This window comes from Ylistrum balloti, unplaced genomic scaffold (assembly GCF_031769215.1).
Source record: "Ylistrum balloti isolate Yb309-2 unplaced genomic scaffold, AGI_CSIRO_Ybal_v1 Utg370242, whole genome shotgun sequence".
Classification (NCBI taxonomy): Eukaryota; Metazoa; Mollusca; class Bivalvia; order Pectinida; family Pectinidae; genus Ylistrum; species Ylistrum balloti.
Window position 1 is genome coordinate 721,834 of NW_026782196.1, and position 24,926 is coordinate 746,759.

The 24,926-nt window shown below is 35.5% G+C and overlaps 1 protein-coding gene across 1 annotated transcript; it reads left to right on the forward strand.

The window, feature by feature from the left end:
* The first annotated feature begins 3,800 nt into the window (after window positions 1-3,800).
* LOC132552284 (oxysterol-binding protein-related protein 8-like) lies at window positions 3,801-23,454 on the forward strand. The gene is made up of 20 exons (XM_060216447.1): window positions 3,801-3,873; window positions 10,732-10,823; window positions 11,397-11,477; window positions 12,829-13,017; window positions 13,233-13,355; window positions 13,599-13,683; window positions 14,034-14,219; window positions 15,111-15,259; window positions 15,974-16,045; window positions 16,620-16,732; window positions 17,235-17,316; window positions 17,691-17,789; window positions 18,060-18,156; window positions 19,211-19,309; window positions 19,829-19,926; window positions 20,756-20,881; window positions 21,163-21,263; window positions 21,982-22,167; window positions 22,654-22,919; window positions 23,164-23,454. Exons 1-20 carry the CDS (start codon window positions 3,801-3,803, stop codon window positions 23,418-23,420), a joined length of 2,574 nt encoding a protein of 857 aa, XP_060072430.1. The 3' UTR covers window positions 23,421-23,454.
* Window positions 23,455-24,926: the final 1,472 nt, after the last annotated feature.

The window sequence follows — 24,926 nt, forward strand, 5'->3', positions numbered from 1 at the left end:
GGTGATGTCTATGATGAATTAAGTTGTGAAAGAATTAGAATCACTATACGTGTAGGATGGTTAGGTTATGTTTAGGCTATGTTTTTATAATGAGTGTTAAATCTTACTGGTTACACTTTGAAAAGAAATAGAGCAAAAAATAATTGGTCTATTCTATCCTCTTATGTATTTAATATGTACATGAATTACTCATCCCTGCTGTTGTATACTGTCTGCAGCAACTACAACGCTTTAATTGGCGGATATTCTTCAGATTCAAACAAGCGTCTGTCGCTTTATAAAGGTTTAAACAAAGGGCGGTAACTCTGGGATATCAGAATGATCACCACGACGCGCGTCTGACAAGTAACGAGAAAAAAATCTTTAAAGATATTTAAATGGGAGATAGCATTTACATAAGGTTAACTTATTAACGATTCAAAACTAGTTTTCCCATCTTTTACTAAACACGTTTGCCAGTTTGTCCAGATTGAAACGCGCGAGGGGTCTTACTGCAGAAAGAACCCAGAAAAACAAAACAAAACAAAGGACGGAAAAACCACGTAGTTGGGCAGGTTACGCTTACCTTTTCAAACCCGTTCGGGCAATCGAACGCCGGATTCGGGCAATCGAACTCGGCACCTTTTGTTGAAAGACGAGTGCGTTACCACTGCGCCACCAGACCGCCCTCTGTGACACCGCTCCATCTGCTCTGGCTTATATCTAGAGTGAAAGATCCCAATGCCCTAGCTCAACAGTTTTAAAGTATTGGTACAGTTATGATGTATTTTACTGTAAGGAGTCTCGCCGGAATAACTACTTGTATATATTTATATATAAATTAATACGTAATTACTTTAGATCGGTACACATCATGTTGAATTGTACGAGTTGAGTTGAGGACCATGACCCTACTCTCGTTAATAACACACATGATGAAAGTCACCACTATGTTTTGATTTATTTTTTATTTGTGGTGAAACTGCATTATTTATATAACTTTGTATGTGAATGCAGTTGATTTTATCGTAAAGATAAATAACAGGGTGCGAGCGCATTGTTACGATATCAGTAATTTGAAATAGGCATGTTAACATAAGCATAATCCAACTCAAATTCAATAAAACTAGGGCAAAACATTTACAAGGGCGCTCTTCAAAAAGGAAAATGAGAATAAGACCAGGTGTTCCGGTGTTGCGAATACCAGGATTTATGTTGTGTTGTTGCAGGGACGTATATGTCATATACGTCCCTGGTTGTTGCGAACATTTTCTGATAATTTTGCACCATATTTTACTATTATATTGATTTTGTTAATATCTTTACATATAGGACAACCTTTTAACGATATATATGCAAATAAAAGCCCGGACGGTTAAAAAAAAGTTTCCGGGCCGTACCGGGCAGTACCGGGTGGTGCAAGATTGTAATTAGTACCACCGCTTTAGGGGCACTTCCTGTAAAGATGTCCTAGCTAATTCGTGTAAAAATCATTTATGAAGGAAAACAGTTCAGGTAAAATGTTGCATTTTATTTTTCTTTATAGCGATCGACTGCTTTATTCAATTAATTCATACACGGCCCTTTAAAATCGTTTGATACATTTAAAATGATAAAACAGTTCTACAACGTGTACCACGAGCCGTCAAGCGAACTCTGCGAATGACAGACATGACAGATTCTCTGAATTATGAATTAGGCTTATCAGGTTCCGAAATATTTCATGTATCCAGCATTTGGCTTCTCAGACTAATAATTTTTCCCTTATATATGATACGAATGCTTCAATTACTCTATATATTGCTTTATCAAGATCTTTGCAGACGACACCAAATAATTATTGAAAACTTATCAGATGTCAGAAACCGCAAGATTGAAATATGGTTATACAACTGTCATATATAACAACTTGAAACAAATAAGATATTCTGTCGCGACTACTATGTAGGCGATTCCACAAACTGTATCTATTAGCTATAAACACACCCAATTTTCATGGTTACTAGCTAGATTTCATAACCCACAACAAACTACAATGTGCAGAGTTCATATGTACATATACACACGACAGAAAGACTTGTGTTGATAGGGACGTATAATATGGAGGGATAAGTAACTAAGCCCATTGGTAACTTTTATGGCATGAGGTTTAGTGTTTGTGCACTGAGCCATGAAATCCTCTTTTCTCTATGTTGTTATCTAACCTCATGCCACTTCTACGCTGATCAGCTTGACCACTGCAGGTTTTTTTTTGGGGGTGAGAAGTGAATCTCACTTTTGTAACAAAATGGTTTTATAAGCACAGTAAGGCAAGTTAACTCAAACGTCTATGCTGTAACATAACAAAAATATGTAGGTAGTTTCTTATCCCTCAGTATTACATGATCCTGGTTTATACAAGTAAATTACATGTTGACCTAGAGGCAATGTTGTAACTCTGACAACACAACTTTGTCATATTAATGCCATACATTACTACTATTGACTATCAACATCTGAATTCTGTGGTGTTATTGGTTTACATGTTTTGGCTAGATAGAGTGATTCTGATGATGGCAAGTGTAGTAAGCCGAAATATGTAAACCAATAATAAAACCACAGAATTCGGATCCTAGTAACACATACATTAGCTTTAAGAGAAATATTTATCTTTCTAATGCGGTGTTTGATGAATGAGATTGGTGAAGTAATTACCAAGTTAAGATCTGACGAATTTGGGAATACACCAGTATGTAGAAATGGCCAAGTAGACATTTCTCTGTCTGGTTGAAATACATTTTTGTCTTTTATGGGTCACTCAATAACTTTTCCAATATTGCACAATTTACACTTGTGGCAGTATACAACAACCATGGCCATGTCCACACATAATGTCATTTGATCATGTCTCTTTACATTGTTGAAATTCCATATTAACATTAAGGTGCTCGCTTTCTTCCACAACACTTGCCATCTTTTCTTTAATGTTACCGATCACTGGTGTATGCCGTACCCATTCTCGGCCCTGGTCCCAAAACTTGGTCCTGGATTATGATAAATAATTGATATCTTAAGGGTGAAAAAATCGAAAAGTTTTCAAATTTTCTTTTAATGTTATCTCAAAATTTTTAAAATCTTACACCTTAAATGGATTGATTTTATTTTCTTATTTGTTGCATCAGAGACTTATAGTAAATGCCTCTGTTTATATCGGCGATTTGTATTTTTGAGGGGATGTAAATTTGAATGTAGCACTCAAACATGAAATTGTAATTAAGTCATTCAAAGAATTAGATTTTAAAAAAAATTGAAATATCGATTTATCTAGCTTTAGGCAAGGATTCCTCCATATTATGCAAATGTATTAAATATTTTTGTAATTTCTTGTCATAGAAACCCATGATAACCCAAAAATATTTTTCCACAACTCAATAATAAAAAAAAAAATTCAATTCGGTGAGAAAGAACAATTGTTGTAAAAAGGGCTAAGTATATACTGGTATAATATACATATATATATGTATATGTATATAGGTATGTATCCTGAGTGTGATACCTCCATGCATATGGGAGAATGATGAGGATTGTCTACATTGGAAATGACTAGAAAGTAAATAGGTCATGAAGATTATTATTAATGCTGAATATTTTGGTATATGTTGACAAAATCTGTATCGCAGCATTTGTGGAGTGACACAATTTGCACCCCAGCTTGTGATGATAGTTTGTGTCAGTTTGTGTAATAGTTTCTTTGTCTATTCTTTTCCAGCTTGAAGTGGTAATGAAGATGAGATAATGAAAACACAAACGTAGACTGACTTTGAGCTGCTTTAGGGTGCAGCATGTCCCGACACTCCAGCGGTGGTGAGGTATCCTCGGGAACCTGGCTACTGAAAAATAATGGACAGCTCACAAGTGAGTCATTCTGCTTTAAAAGTAGTAAACAGATTATAAGTGGACCACTTTACAGAGATATAAGGACTACGGGGGAACTACTCCAGTTTTTGCTGGAAATTGCATTGAAATTCTCAGAATGTGCTATTTTGTATAGGAAAATCTCATCCTCTTTCCCCAAAGCCCAAAAATTTTCCAATAATATCTTAAATGACCAAGAATGACATTTTAAGCCCACTACCATCAGGTGGTGGTCTGTTTTAATTGCCTTATATCCCTGGTCATTCACCTTTCATAAACAACTCTTGTTATCTTGTGAAGTGCTGGAATGATGCTCCCAATGGTGGACACCAAGGTCCCACTAGGATTTCTTGTATTGTCAGATTTTCCTTATTTTTAACAGATTTTATTTTTCCACATTTGTATTTTAGCCCACCATCTGATGATGTTGGGCTATTCAAATTGCCCCACATCTGTGGTCTGTCCGTATGCCTGTCTGTAAACATTTTTTTATCGCTATTTCTTTAGAAGTACTGAAAAAAACTTTTTTCAAATTTCATATGTAGGTTTCCCTTGGTCCCTAGTTGTGCCCATATGATTTTGGGACTAATCAGAAAAACAAAATGGTGGCCATCTTGGATTTCTCATAGTAAAGTTTGTTATCACTATTTCTTTAGAAGCACTCCAGGGATCTCTCTCGAAAACAAAATGTCTGACGGGCAGTCATCTTTGATTTTGACTTTGAAAGTTTTTTATTGTAATTTGTTGAGAAATACAAAATGGATCTCTCTGCAATTTCATGTGTTGGTTCCTCTTGGTCCCTAGTTGTGCCCATTTGATTTTGGGACTGATAAAAAAAACCCCAAAATTGCTTCCAGGTGACCATCTTGGAGTTGGCAGTTTAAAATTATCATCGCTATCCCTGCAAAGGATCAATGTTCAAATTACTTATCATTGAGAGCAAAACAGAGAAGAGAAAAGAAAAGAAAGGAAAGGATCCAACTTTCAAAGAACAAATAAAGATCAAACAATAGTGGACACCAAAATCCCTGTGGGATTTCTTGTTTGTTGAACATTTAAAAGTATTAAATCATGAATTAATGAAAATTAAGCAATAAATGTTTTAGAGACTGAATAATGGGCCTGAATTTTATTTAATGGCAACCAAAAGAAAGTTTTACAGTTTTAAATGCATGTATACCATTTTATGTAGTGGATTAGCATGCAACCACCATGTATTTTGATATCGACTTTTGAAAATTTTCACTGACTCTGCGTTGAAAATTCTTTTGTCAAGGATGTCTAGCTAGTGACTGTGGCATTCATTTACATGTGAACATTGTGCATGCCATTGATTAAAACCTTAGGATGGCCTAGTTTGACTTAAAGCATGTGTAACATCTGCTTATTTAATATAGACATAATGTCAGTTCTACATCAGAGAAAAGTATTAAAATCAAACACCTATGTACTAATCATTCTTCAGTCTGTTTTGTTTAGAATTACTTGTACTCCAGTTCATTAAATCAAAACCAATAATTCATTTAAAAGAATATGTCTGTATAAATTATAACTGTTTCACTATAAACTTTGATAATGTGTTGATTACAAATTGTTCCTTTTGTATCCATCATTTCAGTCAATAGTTCAATAGTTTATATTGACGGATATTCATCAGAAGATTCAAGCAAATATGCCAGCCTGTGTGGCCTTATTTATCTCCAGCCTGTGTGGCCTTATTTATCTCCATCTTGTGTGGCCTTATTTATCTCCAGCCTGTGTGGCCTTATTTATCTCCAGCCTGTGTGGCCTTATTTATCTCCAGCCTGTGTGGCCATATTTATCTCCATCCTGTGTGGCCTTATTTATCTCCAGCCTGTGTGGCCTTATTTATCTCCAGTCTGTGTGGCCTTATTTATCTCCAGTCTGTGTGGCCTTATTTATCTCCATCCTGTGTGGCCTTATTTATCTCCATACGGTATGGCCTTATTTATCTCCAGTCTGTGTGGCCTTATTTATCCCCAGCCTATGTGGCCTTATTTATCTCCAGCCTATGTGGCCTTATTTATCTCCAGCCTATGTGGCCTTATTTATCTCCAGCTTGTGTGGCCTTATTTATCTAGTCTTGATTTTGATGAAGACTGTTTGAAACAGGGGTGCTGATAGAAAAATCTGAGTGCCATGGAATAAAATCTAGATCTGGTTCTTTATACAGACCTTTAAACATTGTCTATAGCAGCAAAGCCTTCTCTATATTAATTTATCCCCATCTGTGAAGAGTGGAGAGGTTTTGTGTCCTGTGATCTGTTGTTCTGCTGCAATGAATCTTATCTTTGCACTCTCTCCTACAATACTAGTCACTGGAACTATACATATGAGATAGAGGTTCACTTTGGTGAGGCAGTGTTTAATGTGTCAAAATAGGTCACTCTGACCGACATTTTGATCTTTGACCTTCATCAGACAAAAAATGTCTGGGGTATGAGTTCATCTTGGTTAGGCAGTATCTTGATGGGGTACTGTAATTCATCAAATTGTCCCGTTGATTGTTTTATGAATATAAAGAACTTTAATTGAGGACAGAGTACCTCGAAATCAAAACTTCATAAATGCTCCTTGATTGAAGGAGAAATGTACTCAAAAGTACAGGGTGGATTTTTCTCAAATTTCATATGTAGGTTTCTCTTGGTCCTTTGTTGTGCCCTTTTAATTTTCAGACTGATCAGAAAAACTAAATGGCCAACAGGCGACCATCTTGGATTTTACTTTGCATTTTATTATTGCTATTTCTTGAGAAATGCTTAATGGAACTTTCTCAAATTTCATATGTATGTTCCCCTTACTTTCTGGTTGTGCCAGTTTGATTCTAAGTCTGATCAGAAAGACAAAATGGCTGACAGGTGGCCATCTTTTAGTGTGAATTTGAAAGTTTGTTATTGCTATTTCTTTAGAACTATGAAAAAATAAACTTTATTTATTTCACAACAATAGAAAAACAAGCTTTAAGCTTATATTAATAACTCTTGTTGGCCTGGATGGAAGTGTGCATGGGTCTTACTGTAGGAGGAAACTGGAGTACCTGGGAAAACACCTGGTTGGGCAGTTCATCTGATACCTTTTTACGTCCATTCTGGAAATCAAACCCTGTACAGCTATGTAAAAGTTGAGTGCATTACAACTGTGGCACCCGACCACCAACTTTCAAAGAGCAAATAAAGATCAAGATGCCAAGATCCCTCTGGGATCTCTTGTTAAGTTTGATGGAGAAATTTAAAGAAGTAAACCACACCCAAGAAAAAGCTAACTTACAGTAACTTAACCCTTTGTGTTAGTTTGTCTGTATACAAAACAAAACTTTATTAGTTTTGATAAATAGTCTAGAAACTTTTCATGAAAATTTGTCATGTTTTCTGAAGGAAATTTTACATTTAAGAAGTTAAGGAAAAATATGTGAAACTGTGACCAGTAATGAATTTAATCTGTTGCCCATGATGTTGAATGAAATACTGCAGTGATCACACTTTATTGTTATTCTGGTCACAGGGGACATGGATATGCAAACAGTTGTATTTTGAATGTATTAGAATTGTTCATATATTGCCAGGCATGGTTTATACATACAGGGTACCTAAATGGTGTTTATATGATCAAATCATATGTTAATGAGTGTTTACATTATCAGTACTGGTGCTAAGGTATGTCCATTAAAGTTTGGTTAATCAGGTAGGATTTCATTGTTTATTATGTCACTTTCATCTGTTCAACAGTTTTATTTTTAATTATTTGCTAAATCTAGGTCTTACAGATGTCAGATTGTGTCAGTGTGTCAGTTTCTTGTAATATATTATCATTTAATGCAGTTTGGGGCATGATAGGTCTAAGTGTTGAAAGTCACAGCCACATGTCTTACTGTCCTACACTCAGCAGAATTACACAATGTCTGGTGTAGAAAGGTTACAAATGGTCATCAACATCTTTACAAGATCAAGTTATGTTGAGATGCATTTAATACAGCTGTTCATGGAGAAGCAGACTGGATTCACCAAGCAACATATCTGTAATAAGTGGGAGGTAAAGGAAGTAATGTTTGGGTCCTATCTCTCAGACATATTGTAAAGGAATCAATGTTTGGGTCCTATCTCTCAGACATATTGTAAAGGAATTAATGTTTGGGTCCTATCTCTCAGACATATTGTAAAGGAATCAATGTTTGGGTCCTATCTCTCAGACATATTGTAAAGGAATTAATGTTTGGGTCCTATCTCTCAGTCATATTGTAAAGGAATTAATGTTTGGGTCCTTTCTCTCAGTCATAGTGTAAAGGAATTAATGTTTGGGTCCTATCTCTCAGACATATTGTAAAGGAATTAATGTTTGGGTCCTATCTCTCAGACATATTGTAAAGGAATTAATGTTTGGGTCCTATCTCTCAGACATATTGTAAAGGAATCAATGTTTGGGTCCTATCTCTCAGACATATTGTAAAGGAATTAATGTTTGGGTCCTATCTCTCAGTCATATTGTAAAGGAATTAATGTTTGGGTCCTTTCTCTCAGTCATAGTGCAAAGGAATTAATGTTTGGGTCCTATCTCTCAGACATATTGTAAAGGAATTAATGTTTGGGTCCTATCTCTCAGACATATTGTAAAGGAATTAATGTTTGGGTCCTATCTCTCAGTCATATTGTAAAGGAATTAATGTTTGGGTCCTTTCTCTCAGTCATAGTGTAAAGGAATTAATGTTTGGGTCCTATCTCTCAGTCATAGTGTAAAGGAATCAATGTTTGGGTCCTAGCTCTCACAAAAATTGAAAAATAAAAACTTGTCGAAAAGCAACCTCTTTGTTGAAACAATATTGATTTATTCAATAATTAATAATATTACACATGCATGTATGATGCATATAGGATGGGAAAACAAGCTTAGAGATATTAATTCATTAACTTTTACTGGCAGAAGTTTGTGATCTACCCAAATCCACAAGCAATAAGGTGTTTGATCAAATATATATAATATATTGGTAGTGTAGTGGGCTGTGAACACTAGGATGTTAACCTGTGGCCTATAGTTTAATTACCATGGTCTTATTTCCTTAATGAATAATAAATGTAGTGGGCCTACAAGTATATCTTGATATGTTCTTATGATCAGTATCGGGATGTATAGTTCCTTAACTTAGTAAGATATGTAAATACTTACAAATGCCAGATGTTTTATGTTAACACTTTTACATAATGTACATGCGATGTTTTTAAAACAAATGGCAATGATTAATTTCCAATAAAAAAAAGACAGGTTGTGCATTCATATGGTAAGGAACAAAACTATTGAATAATTTTGGTAACTCAAATACATTCATTTGGCATTGGGAAAAACTGCAATATAAAGTTTTTATATAGTCTGGTTATCTGTTGGTTGGACTAATCTGTTAAAAGAAATAGTGTGTAGGTTGAGTGATTTGTGCAGTGCATTGTCAGTTTATGGAGGTGATATGTTGATTGAGGTGGCCAGTTCATAGAGGTGGCCTGTCTTTGAGGTGGACTGTTTATAGAGGTGGCCTGTCTTTGAGGTGGACTGTTTATAGAGGTGGCCTATCTTTGAGGTGGACTGTTTATAGAGGTGGCCTATCTTTGAGGTGGACTGTTTATAGAGGTGGACTGTCTTTGAGATGGACTGTTTATAGAGGTGGCCTGTCTTTGAGGTGGACTGTTTATAGAGGTGGCCTGTCTTTGAGGTGGACTGTTTATAGAGGTGGCCTGTCTTTGAGGTGGACTGTTTATAGGGATAGTCTATTTAGTAGTGCTGTGGATAGTTTATCTGATTACTGGCTCAGTATTCTTTTTTGATAATGAGCTATGATTTGGTTTATTGTTGCTTTACGTCCTATTAATTAACAGCCAGGGGCACTTGAAGAGGTGCCAGGTTTGGATTGTGGAGGAAAGTTGGAGGTCCCAGTGAAAAACCATCAAACTGTGGCCAGTACCTGGCAACTGCCCCACGTAGGTCTCAAACCCGTGACCCAATAGTGGAGGGCTTGTGATAAAGATGGTCAGACGTCTAAACCACTCGGCTACCACGGCCACCATGGCCATTTGTTTAAGAGCTATGACTTACATAATAAATAGCTTGTAATGAACAGTCCATTGGCAGTGGTATTTAAAGTTTCAATGGGAAAGATAATATTTAGTATCTATATAATCAACTGTTTTGTTTTGAGTATTTAGTGATTGTTTCAATCAAGACACATGACATACCAATACAAAGTCAAATTCTGTTCTTTGGAGATTTCCATTTACACACCTGGCATTCAATATTGTCCATTTGTGGTGCTATATTGGACACACAATGGTATTGATGTAACATGTGTTGTGTATTGATATTTTGTAAACACACAAAGTCTTTCTAACTTGCTCCAAGCTTAATCAATACTCATACATTTTGTATAACAATATCTATATACAGTCTCTAAAACTACCAAAGCAATCTTCGATAGGGTGTGAAATATTTTGATTCTAAGAACAGAAAAGTTTCCTACTTGTTCTTCTGTTTAAAATATTGTTGAGAAAAACATCCTAAAACTGTGATACAAAGCTAACAAAACTGTGGATGAGACCTTCAAGTATATATTTATTGCTACTGTATACTAACCACTAAACAAGGTAACTGGAAACATAGTTATATATCTGTAATTATATTATCATTTTTACAGGATGTCCATAAACACAGCCAACACTGCTTTCCGATGTGTGTAGTCATGATAAGATTCTTTAATTGTCTTGAAGAGTACTTTTCCTGTTGATTTCCTGTATAATAACGAAGGATATTCATTTTTTCCTGCCAGTTTCTCCTGTACTGATGATACAGTGTGCATATTTTCAGATGAAGACGACCTGTTGTTAGATTTAGGCAGTCCAATGTTGAGTTCTTCATTGTCCTCACCCTCCTTTTCCCTCCAGAGGAATCGGGCCAGCGTAAGTATTTTATTTCAGTCTTCTGTCACCAGAATTTTGTTAACATTTCCGAAAGAGAGGAAGTTAATTTTTCAGATAAGTTTCTTTCCACACTAATGTACAAGACCAGCTGAAGTATCAGTGTAGTTTTTTGTTACACTTAATTTCTTTGAAATATTCACAATGTTGTTATAGTTTTTTTGTTGCAATGAATTTCTTTGAAATATTCTCAGTGTTGTGATAGTTATAATGATGTTTTCTATAACGTACATGTACCAGGAAGAGATTGTGACATGTAGACATTTTGTCATGTCCACAGACTATGAGATGTTATTACAAATTTCCTATTTCATTTCCTTAGATCAAGTATAAAACATGTGATATTAGTTCAGGTACATAATTTCCTTGAAAAATAAAGAAAATTAATAACAAAACTTGATATTGGTTTATCCCTTCATTTACCCCTGCACACTGAGTCAATTGGAAAAATTTCAGGCTAAACCAATACCATGTATTCCAAGTTAGTTAGTGATCTATTGTTTCTGAATCTACATACATAATGCATGTAAATAACACTGATTGATTTTTTCCCAGTCCGAATCGAAGCTGTTTACCCCTCCTGCTGAGAAACGTACAGGGACCCCCTCAAAAATGTCCAAACGAGAATCATTGAAGGTATGTTTATTATGCAAAATGTTTTTTAAAAATGCGTTTTATTTTTGTCTTTTCTAAATTAAATTTTATTTATTTTGCAATGAGTGAAAGTCTTGTTGCTATCACACATTGAATGTTTGTAGATGATTTTGTGAAATGAAAACATTCTGATTAATCAGATATTTGTGGAAAAATGAAAAAAAAATGGTTTTTAATCAATTTTGCAATTTTCAGAATGATTTTGTTTATCTTCATTCTGACATACATATATATGAACACATAAAAAGTAGAATTAGCTCTATATAACATTACAGATGAACAAAAAATAGTTTATACATCACAAATTGCAGTAAAATCATTGCTAAAATTGTTTTCTGACAGAATTTTCTTGTTAAATATGGGTATTAAATAGCAAGGGCAAAGAAGGTTCAAAACAGTTTTTTGTTAAAAAAGATTAAATCTTTTTTCATCACCATTGGAGTCTTATCACCTGGATGTTGAAATCTTCATTAGTCTGGTTAAAAATGAGGATTAAGTTTAATATTGAAGTTATCTTTTAAATGCAACATCAGCCAGAAAGACATGAAAGTTAACTGAATGCTCAATTCCTTTCCTGTTTGATAGGCCAAATCTAGTTAGCCAGCATTTTATACCTGAATGACATAAGTTGGATTTTGGGATCTTTCTAAGTACTGTGTATATCTTTTAATCTTATATTTATCTTTGTATGGCATAGTCTGTTGTGTACTACACAGGATCATGAACAGTCAGTGTAATAGGGATAATATAGATAATGTGAACAATTTGATATTCCTTAAAACAAGATGAAAATGGTAGTTATTAATATAAGAAAATAAAGATAAGTATTGAGTTTAGCATTTTGAATGCTTACTCGATAAAGGCAAATTCACCTTGAATCACTACATGCTTCATTAAATTGTCCTCTGGTTGGCATTCATATGCCCATGAATGCCACTTGCAAAAATTTTTTTAAGTTATTTACTTAAAAAACAAGTCACCAATAATCGAGGTCAAGTTTTGTATCAATGAACAAGTTGATTTGTTATTGTGAAGAAAGTTGAATAAAAGTACTGGGTACAAAGAAACTCAGCTATCTATCAGACCAGATGGTCAATGTGTCTGCCCACACTAGCTTCTACAATAACTAATGTTAGATAAGCTTCCTTGTGGTGATTTGTAGACTTTCTTCCAGACATACAGTGAGGTTCTCAATGATCTTTATTGATGATCTTGATACCTGGCTTAAGTAAGTACCATATAAACTTATGACGGATAACTGTGAAACACCAAGTTTTGTTCCAATAGTGTGTTTAGTCGCTATTCTAAGAGTAACTTGCTTTTGGTCCACAAGGTACAAAAGAAGTACTACCGCAACCAGAAGAAACAGGCGACCAAGGAGTTGATGAGCACCCACAAGGATTCCTCTGTGATTGTTCTTGCTGATTGGCTTAAGGTTCGTGGAACGCTCAAAAGCTGGACCAAGCTGTGGTGTGTTTTAAAACCTGGACTCCTAGTATTGTACAAGAGCGAGAAACAGAAGGTAGGTCCTTTTATTACTTAGAGATGAGGGATATGTCCAAGGGAGGAAAATGCTGGTTTTAGGTCGTTTTGTTGTAATACATGTTAGCTTCCATCAATAGTCTTTGAAATGCATCAGAGTTTATGAAAATTTGATAAATGTATCCTTATCATCAGTTAAGTACACTTTGCCACCGTTCTTCATTTTCAATTAAGTACATGCAAATTGCTTTACAGAGTAGCCATTGGGTGGGTACTGTTCTCCTGAACACGTGTCGTCTGATAGAGCGACCCTCTAAGAAGGACGGCTTCTGCTTCAAACTCTTCCATCCTCTCGACCAATCCATCTGGGCTACAAAGGTATTTCTGTCGTGCTACAAACTTTATAATGTTGATATATATATGAGCTAGATTTATTACTTAGATGGGCAGATTGACAGACAAATGTGGTAAAGTAAAAGAGTTTGGCTATTTCAGTTTTATTTCTATACATTGGTAATAATAAGCTTTGTTTCTTATCTTGAACCATTAATAGCATTACCTCATTGCTTTTTAAAATTCTAAATAACACCAAAAATAAACCATGCCATTGTTATTTTACAGGGACCAAAAGGGGAGACAATCGGAGCCATCGTTCAGCCACTACCATACTCTTACCTCATCTTTCGGGCCCTGTCAGAATCAGCTGGTAAGTGAATTGCCTTACTTTTACTAGGAAAAAGCGGTTGATTGTTATTCAGATGGAGAGTGTCAAAGTTACTGTTTTAGCAATTTTGGTGTTTTGTTAGTGACATATCCATACCCCGATTAAAATTGCACTCAAATTTGTGGTTTTTCCCAAACCTGATTAAACAATGAAGTGTTGAATAGACACCCTACTGTGCTGTGTACTAAGCTAATATTGAAATATGTTTAATGTAATTCACTGTGTATATTATACAGGGAAGTGTTGGTTGGCCACCCTTGACTTGTTGCTGTGCTGTGTATTAAGCTACTATTGAATTATTTTTAATGTAAATTACTGTGTATATTATACAGGGAAGTGTTGGATGGATGCCCTTGACTTGGCCCTGCGGTGTACTGGGCTGCTGATGAAGTCCATGAAGAAAGACCCCCACCTGGTACAGGGAGAGAACCCTGATACTCCAGACACCCTCTTACCCCCTTCAACAGAACAAGAACAACTGAATGATAGTGACTGTGAGAAACATTTTGCTGGTGTAGGTGAGTTGTCATATCCATGTGATATTTGTCCATTGTCCTAACATATTTGCACCTTCTACAGCTGTTGCTGAAGAAGCATACATTACTTGTACTCCTGGCAATTGAAATATACATGTATGAAATCTTTTTAACTCTATTTTCCTGTAATAGATTTAGAGGACGGGGAGGGTAACATATATTCTCTATATCAGGGGGTTGAGCATAGGATAAGATATGGAAATCTTTGAAATGAAATATACAGTGGCTTATTACCAGACATGGGCTTACTGAAGGGATAGACAACAGCCTTAGATATGGATGGGCTTATTACCAGACATTGGCTTACTGAAGGGATAGACAACAGCCTTAGATATGGATGGGCTTATTACCAGACATTGGCTTACTGAAGGGATAGACAACAGCCTTAGATATGGATGGGCTTATTATCAGACATTGGCTTACTGAAGGGATAGACAATAGCCTTAGATATGGATGGGCTTATTACCAGACATGGGGTTACTGAGGGATAGACAACAGCCTTAGATATGGATGGCCTTATTACCAGACATTGGCTTACTGAAGGATAGACAGCATCCTTAGATATGGATGGGCTTATTATCAGACATGTGGTTACTGAAGGGTAGACAACAGCATTAGATAAGGATGGGCTTATTACAAGACATGGTCTTACTGAGGGATAGACAACAGTCTTAGATATGGATGGGCTTATTATCAGACATGGGCTTACTGAAGGATAGACAACAGCCTAAGACATAGATGACCTAATTATCAGAAATCAGCCTATTGTTAGGTAGATTTGAAGTTAGACTTAACATGGTTCACCATATAACCATATGAAATCTGCATAAAACCCCTTTCTACAACTTGTTAAGATTGTAAATTATGTTACAGATCTTGAGGAAGATAGTCGGACAGACAGGGAGGAATTAAAGACTGATACGGAGTCAGATACAGAGGAGGAAGAGGACAAAGTGTTTGATGAAATCAGTCAGCCAAGTGAGACATCATACATGGAGAATGTTGTCGAGGAATTAGGACAGGTAATGTTTTTTTGTAGCTGTATTTATGATTTTTTTCTTACAATATTGGTTTTTTTTTCTTTTCACAAGAAACAATATTTTTTTCATGGCTTGTAATGATGAATTGGAATATCTTTCTGCAACACACAGATAGGTATTCAGAGTCATAGTCATATCAGAGGGCAAATCAACAGGGAAAATTAATGTTTTACACCAACACAAATAGAGTTAAGGGTGACTCCATCAGTACCACTGATGGGAACTGTAGTTTGTAGATATGTCCGATTGTCGGTCATTTTTTTCAGTCTCTATTGCACATTTTTACATACGACTGCAGGTATTGCTAGTTTATCTGTGCTTGAGTATGCATATCTCTGAAAAAGACAGAATATTTCATATTAATATTTGATTATACACCTAAATATTTACAGAGTTATGACCCTTTAATCCCCATTTGACTGTTTTTGGCATGGTATATATGATGAGATTTACACTTGTTAGGATGGGGAAGGATTGTGTAATAAGACTTGATAATGTGCCTCATAATGTGCAGAGTTGTGGCATTTTGTTTATATCAATACCAAAGTTTACCTTAAAAAGTGACAAATTATACGTCGTTTTTCGTCATTTGGTAGTTAAAAGTATTTGGATATTACTGTTAATCTAGACCTTGCAACAACTTATTATTTCATGAAATAGGATCTTCTTCCTATAAGAAATTATTATATTTTGCAGCAAGGGGATGCGTGCCAAACAGAAGAAGTTGATGATGAGAATAAAGGTCTGATCTGGACTCTGGTGAAGCAGGTGAGTACTATGTGTGACATCTCGTTGTATCAGAATATTTCAGCATTTTTTAAGAGAATATCAGCAAAATCCTCTTTGTGGAAAGGAGCTGCAATAGTTAACAGGTAGAGCATTTTATTTTACAACCTTGGGTGAAGATCTGAGATGTGTGGTTTGGTCCATACATAAAGCAGATTGTGTGTCTGGATAAAGCTTTCCTTGAGAAAAATACTTTTCCCAAGTTACTTTGGATAGTTTTTGACAGACCTCCTGCATAATGTGGCTACCTACCACAATATGACAATGCATCAATATAATCCTAGAAAACATACAAATAAAACCTTGTATATGGTACCTACTCACTTATATCAGGTATATTGCATAAAGGTACATCCAAGAAAATGTTAAACATTGTAAGAAACTTTTAACTTAAACAATTAGCTTGATTGAAATACATGAAATTCTGTTAAATCAGTTAATACATCTATGTATTAAGTTAATGGTTGGTAGCAAAGCACTGTATGATTGAAAGTGCTGATTTGATTAATGTAGTGGAAACAAACATGTTTGATATGGTCTTTGTTTGATATTCCAGGTACGTCCAGGTATGGATCTATCAAAAGTGGTGCTGCCAGCCTTTATCCTAGAGCCTCGCTCCTTCCTAGATAAACTGTCTGATTATTACTATCATGCAGACATTTTATCTGAGTAAGTATTCATCATAATGTTGTCTGGATTATGAAAAAATGTCTGAATTAGGAAATGTATTTTTATGAATAAATGTAGGAAAGATGTTTTATTATTATTGTAAGATCATATAAGTTCATAGTAGATCAGGAAAATGACTTTTCAATTCTGCCTCAAGAACTCTTGTAGAATTAATTATGAAATATATCTATACTTGAATGCATAGCGTTAAACTTCAGTCTGAAACATTATATGTTGTTGAAATTGATTTAGAATCTTCTGTTGAACTACAGGGTCCAAAGAAATGAACTTCTTCAGGCCAATTTTGTACATTGGTTTGACCATTTAGTCTAGTGTTCTTCAATGAAATAAGATTAATGACAGACCTACTGACCTGTATTTAATTTCTGATTTAAAATGTTGAATCAGTTTAAGCAAAAATGTTCCCAAATTACATAACATTTGACAGATGAGCTGAGTTCATTTCAATCAATTGGCTAATGAGTATTATTTTCATGACCAGAGCTGTGACATTAGAAGATCCCTACTCCAGGATGAAAGGCGTTATCAAGTGGTACCTCTCAGGGTTCTATAAAAAGCCAAAAGTAAGATTTAGATATACCTTTCATATCTAGAAAGCATGAAAATGTCACTTTTTTATGTCTTTGTTACATGAACTCAGGTTTTTGCTATTTTAGCGACTGTCTTGGATTTTGGGTTAAAGATTATCATCGCTATTTTTAGAGGAATTTTTAATTCCATCTAAACAAAAACAGATCAGAGAATAGAAAAAAGGAGAAAGATCCAACTTCTGAGGAACATATGAAGACTAAATAATGGTGGTCACCAAGATCTTTCTGGGTTTTCTTGTAAATATCATCAGGGGAAAAATTGGATATTTCAAATACAGGATTGGGCGTTAAGAAGATGTGTGCTGTTCTGTTGGATACATAACAGTATATTGATTGTTGATTTACAGGGCCTGAAGAAGCCGTACAACCCAGTCATTGGTGAATCATTCAGATGTTACTGGCAGCACACCAAGACGAAGAGTCGCACATTCTACATAGCTGAACAAGTAAGTTAGTCAACAATTAGGTTTGACTGATGTGTTGGGTCTGTATTTAAAAATTGCTGCTATCGATATTGTAGACTGTCTATGCATATCCTTTTAGGCCAAACAGGTAGATCTATATACTGTTGATTGTTCGTCATTTGAATCTGTGAAATGTTGTCTCAGATGAATGTACATTTGCAGATGAACATTATTTTGGTCCAAAACATGTAGATCTATAAACTGTTGATTGTGTATCATTAGAATCCATGAAATAACTTGTGTCTTTATCAGATATCACACCACCCTCCAGTGACTGCCTTCCATGTGACTAACCGACATGATGGCTTTACGATCAGTTCAAGTATCCTGACAAAGTCCAAGTTTTATGGTGAGATTTAGAAACCCCACACAACAAATTTTTAACATTTAAGTTTTTTTCCTTAGAATATCTTTTTACCATAAACAAGTAATAAAAATTCATCAAATTCATTTTTGATTTTTTGTAGTTTATTAATAGAATCTTCCCCTACCCTGAGGATGTGATAGAGAAATCTCCAACCCGAGGGGTGATTTTTGTTGTTGTCTAACCCGAGGCTCTGCCGAGGGTTAGACTACAAAAAAATCACCCGAGGGTTGGAGATTTCTCTGTCACATCCTCCTTGGGTAAGGGTTGATTATTTTTCTCCCACCCCATTATTTCCCACCACGACGTAAAAAAAAATCCCACGGTACAAGTGCCTGAATGGCATATGAATATCACCATTCACGTTTCCAAAATTCTACATTCTTCCGCGAGAGCAAAATGACAGACTACAAACGCAATATGAATAACCATTAAAAATATTTATTTTTTGGAAATTAAATATTTTAATTAGCGATAGATACATGGAAATACTTGTATTGAACAACATTTAACTCCGTATCATTTATTAAGGTAGGGTAGGCTTGCCGCGATGTCATGGACAAAAAGGGGATTTCCCAGTTTATAATGATGTCAATTGTTTATGCCCGCGAAAAATTGCAATGGTGTGAGTGTCACGCGTGTGTTCATTCAGAATCAGAGTCATAGATGATCCTCCGACGTTTATTTGTGTTCACTGGACAAGTATTGTTATAGTTAATGTTAACTGTGATGTTACAGTCGCGCACTACGGAACCTGCAAACAAAGCATCCACTCGTCGGTTTGAGTCAGTTGTGATAGCCGACTGAGGTCACCGAGTCATGTGGGATAGATTTATCCTCCATGGGTGTTCCATATGGGACATGTCTATCCTACATGGGCTGAGGTGGGAGAAAAACATATTCTAGGGTTCTTTATGACCAAATTTCAGGAATTTATACGATGATTCTTGTTTGTCACAATATTTTTGTGTAGTGTTTTCAGATCAGTGTTTGTGATTGTATTTGCTCACTGTTTCATTGTGTGTTTGTGTTTATTCAGGGAACTCCTTGTCAGCAATTTTGGATGGCACAGCAAAACTCACATTCCTGAAGCGAGGGGAAGATTATCTTGTAACTATGCCATATGCTCACTGTAAAGGTATGTTCATGTACTGTGATGTAAAATCAGAACCAGGTTATGTACTGTAACTTGGGTTAGATTTTGGTGCATCATCACTTTTATTGGTGAAACATTTTAGTTAAAAATTGGTACATTCACTTTGATTTCTGTATAAACAATGTTAACTGAAGTTGCAATAAATCAAATCACATTTTAGTGTAATGTTTTCAGTGTAGAAAACAGTAAGATAAGATGATCTCTCATATATGTGTGTTTACAATATTAATACAAAGTTCAGTTACAGAGCTCAGTGATTTTCTGGGTTGGTATAATTGCAAATTGGCTTCTTAAGGAGTGAGAACATATCAAATTATAGATGTTTTAGAATGTTCATTTTAACAAAAATCTTAAAAATTGTAATGGAATTGAAATACATAATGTAAATCCAATTGAGACAAAGAGATCCATGCAAAGTCATTGATCAGGGGTCATGACTAGTCTTTGAAAAAAGCATATAAGTAAGATAAAGGGTCACCCAGCTGGTTTTACTGTTGGTAGGAATCCTAATAGGAACACTTACTATGGAGATGGGAGGCAAGGTGTCCATTGACTGTCCAAAAACAGGGTACAGGTGTGAGCTGGAATTCAAACTCAAGGTAAAACTTAAATGTAACACACTGGTCTCAAGAACTGGAAGCTGCCTTGAAAATTTTCAATAGAGTATTGCAAAGAACTCAGAAATATTGACGTCATGAAACTTGCCATAATATATTCAAAGCCATGGCATTGCTGTGTGTTTTCTTTGACAAAGTCTTGCTCAGCAATGTTATCAGTGTGACAGAGCCTTGCTCAGCAATGTTATCAGTGTGACAGAGCCTTGCTCAGCAATGTTATCAGTGTGACAGAGCCTTGCTCACCAATGTTATCAGTGTGACAGAGCGTTGCTCAGCAATGTTATCAGTGTGACAGAGCCTTGCTCACCAATGTTATCAGTGTGACAGAGCCTTGCTCAGCAATGTTATCAGTGTGACAGAGCCTTGCTCAGCAATGTTATCAGTGTGACAGAGCGTTGCTCAGCAATGTTATCAGTGTGACAGAGCCTTGCTCAGCAATGTTATCAGTGTGACAGAGCCTTGCTCAGCAATGTTATCAGTGTGACAGATCCTTGCTCAGCAATGTTATCAGTGTGACAGAGCCTTGCTCAGCAATGTTATCAGTGTGACAGAGCCTTGCTCAGCAATGTTATCAGTGTGACAGAGCCTTGCTCAGCAATGTTATCAGTGTGACAGAGCCTTGCTCAGCAATGTTATCAGTGTGACAGAGCCTTGCTCAGCAATGTTATCAGTGATAAGACTTTCAATGAAACACGTTCATTACTAATTAAAATTAAATGGAAATTTTGTAGTATATAAGAGCGCTTATTTGCTTTTGGAAAAAAGTGTCATAATTAAGGATCCAAAAACTGGTATTTATTTGGTTTTTCAGCCGTTCTTAGGAAGTGGTGCTGCATCCAACAGAATATCTGGGAAGATAAAGATGGGTTCAGACACATTGGCTCATGTGGAAGGACACTGGGACCAGGAAGTTTTTCTCAAAGAGAAGGGCTCGTCGGTTAGTTCAGTTTCCAATTGACTGAGTGGAGCAGAAATATTATTGTATCCTGTCTTAGTTCTGAAACATTTTTTTACTGAAATATCTGTTTTTTGGCAGTTGATTTCCTACCTTGTGTAAATATAGTGAGATATTTGTAACCAGCTCTCTTTATTCATCAGACTAGAGCCTTAACTAATGCTGAAGAAATTTGTTTACGTGATAAGCAGTTGGTGACAACCAACAATTGGAAAGTGCATTTTATTTTTGTTGCATAGTTATCACTGTTACGGTATTTTCAGGAAGCTGAATTGTTCTGGAGCCCAACACCAGAAGTGAAGAGTCAGAGGTTACTGCGTTATACAGTTCCTGTGGATTCTCAAGGAGACATGGAATCAGAGAGGCAAGTTGTTCTGTAGTACTGATACACACAAAAAATCCTTCAAAATGTTCAACCACTTTTCCTTTTAAGTGTATTTAGATATCTATCAGATCAGTTATTAGCACTTTCTGTACACTTTAGATTTAAGATCATAATTTCTATGACAATAGATGGGGTGATTTCATGTAATATTAGGATTTGTGACAGATTGTCATGTAATTTTTATACATTACAAATTAAACATATATTTCAATTCCTATATAACTTATAGAGAGGATCTGAGATGAGCTTCTTTTTCATACCATGTTAATGAAACAATCATAAGGAATTCATTGTATTGTTCTCAAGCTACTTTCTAGCTAGCAGAAAAAAATTGTGGCCTGTTTCAGGAATCTCAAATGAAATGGAAGAACCTGTAACCCTGGAAATATCCTATTTATCACACAATCAAAATTATTTGAAAAAATAGCTTGTGCTTTCATTGGACCTTTCTTTTGTGATGGCATATAACATCAAAATATTGAAAGAATATAATCTTACTGATTGCCAGGTGATACTGAGGGGAGTTTAAAACAACTGATATAATGCCGAATACAGGATTACTATTTGATGAAAGAATGAACAATATCATAATTGTCAAACAAAAACATCACTTCATATTGTGACAGAAATACATGCATTTAAAATCATACGCTATCAGTAGACATTCCTGTTAAATATTGAGTTGGCTTATTAACAGGTTATGGAGGCATGTGAGTGATGCAGTGGTCGTAGCAGACATGGTAAATGCCACCCAAGAGAAATATCTACTGGAGGAACGGCAGAGGAAGGAGGCACGCGAACGAAAGGCAAAGATGGAAGAATGGATGCCTCGTTTATTTGAAAGAGATCTTCTGACAGGCGATTGGGTCTACAAGCATTTAGAGTGAGTGTAACAGATGTCATTATTTTATTGCAATGCTTCAAGCATGATTGGAAACTGGGACATCTGTCTTACTAGTCTTATGCTGAAATCATCGCACTTAAAGATCTCTCTAGCTGAGCTGTATATTACATCTTGGTATTGACCAGAACCATTGCACTCCCCCTTCTGGAAAGAACTCATCCTCGAGTTTCCAGTGATTACAGTGATGTCTATGAGGCATGGCCAAGTATTATTCCTGATTCCTGATGGGTGCCAAGGTAACAGAGGTATTCTTTATTTCAAAACCTCTGCTAGGATTTGAACTGGGGACCTCTGGCTTGCTAATCTTACGCTCTACTTAGCAATATGCAACAGCTAGATATTTACATAAGTTTTATTAATTTATTGATTTCTGAAATGAAATTGACATTTTCTGACCTAAACATGTGATATAAAAGTGGACAGATATATTCCACATGGCACTACAGTGGTGGTCGTATATTGTAGTATGAGGCCGTGGGATCCCAGTAATGATCTGCTGCAGTATGAGTCCAACTACTGTATTCAAACATGGACACGTCACAAGACTCCAGTTGTGCGTACATGTAGCATTGCAAGTCTGGAGCAGCAACCGGTGGCCACCGGTGGTCGGCTTGCACCCTGTATCCATCGAAGCTCTGTGAAGAGGCTACGTATTGTGGGAGAAGAGAGTGAAAGTTCAACGCCAGAGATTGACACTCGACACAACAGCGATTCATCTGACCAAACTAAAGGTAAGCATGCGTTTAAACAAACCTCAGCTGAAGGTGTGGACATAATGATCATGTTAAAGGTCAGATCAAATTAAATTCTGATGTAACATTTTTGTAGAATATTCATGGGAATTGATTGCATTTATTGTGTGACTGTATTGCATAAAGTATGTGTATATGTGTCCTTGGTGTTGTAAAACCAAACTTTTTCGTATTTGCTTATCATTTCCTTTTTGCAATTGTCAGTCTGTTGATTTCTTTTCAGCTCGACGAATCCAGCGCACGGCTTCCAACAACAAGAGCCGTTTATCAGAAGATGCGCTTGTGAAAGCCCTGCAGCCATTGATAGACATGCAAAAAGAGACCAACCAATCAGTTCAGCTATTACAAAAGCAAATGTTTTCCTTAAGGAAGGAGAAAGAGGAACCTCAAGGGAACAGTTCACTTGTCCAGAATCGTGATATACTCGTCGTGCTTGCTGTTGTCCTATGCCAGGTCCTGCTGCAGCTGCTGTGGAAATGATCTGTTGTTAGAAATGTTTATTTAAAAATATATTTAGCTGTGATTTTCACTTTTACTAAACCATGTATGATCACAATTATTATTATCGAATGTGCAATAGCGATGATGAGCCTTGTTAACTGATGATTATTGAAACTTGATAGTTCTAACTACCATGGATAGCATTATATGTGTCTGGTGCAACTTCTTTGGTAAAGAGAGAACTACTCAAGGATGTGATATGGCAATATGTTTATGGCTTTTGGATGTGTGGAAAATGTAATATTTGTTTGAAATTAGTGAAATTCGGGAAGAAAAGTGATCTGGAATAGTGTTCGTTAATTTGAAAATCTTACATGATTTTTTGGCAACAGTATTATACATACTTTGTATACATAATAATAAAAGAGCTCAATTAAGTAGTAATTCTTCAGTATCAAAAAATAATTTTTAACTTGAACATTCTCACATTTCAATATTCCTCTTTAATTATTTAAAATTTTGTTTAAAATAATTGATCATTTCATGTCAATATTAGATAATTAGGACAGAAGAAATAGATATTGACATTGGTAAATTTACACTAGCTACTTTCCCCACTGATTTAGATATGTGCTTTTACAAAGTGATTTACAGATAATGAGGAAACCCTCAACCTGACTTTAATAGTTGAAAGTTGTCTGTGATAATAGGGAATGGCAACATACCAGTTATAACATGTTTGTATAATACTGTTTGCTAAAAAATAATGTATATTGGGGGGCACTTGTTATTGACAAGCTGATTAACCAGTTGTCAGTGGCAATCTTGCTGTCTGCACAATACATTAAGAAAAAAGGCGTTTTGCCCGGCCTGATATACACTCACCCCACACCTCACATTGTGGAGCTGCAATATTGTTATTGAATTGTTACCAAGGTAATGTTATATAATTAACTGGGCGTTAACTCAGTAGACTGTCAGTTGATGTACTTAAATGTGTAATGACCAAAGGGAAATTCTTGTCTTCTTCGCTGCTGATCTGATTTGGTTACTGTTTATGTACAATAATTTCTGCTGTACTTTGGTTTTTTACAAAAGCAATGTTATTACAGGGTCTGTACTTGATATTGAAACATTCTTTATGGAAACAATATTCTCAATTTTGGTATTATTAATTTAAAGATTGAAATAGTTGAGTAGATATATTGTACATGTATTATGCAATTTTATGAAAACACACATATTTCTTGATCACATCAGTATGACATACTTTGTTAACATCATATACAATTAATATATTCTATGGCCTTTATATTCAGTTATTAAAAAGAAATCTCAGTGTGTAATTCAGTACCATATGCAGTACCAAAGTTTATTAAGACATGTTTAATCAATTTTTGTCTGATTTTTATTTGTGTTCAGTTTTTGTGCAATTTAAGATATATTCTGATATTTGTTTGATTTTTTTTAATTATATGTTATTTTGAACTTTCACTACAATATATTTCTTTATTGTGTCAATATGTATTTATCTCTACATACATC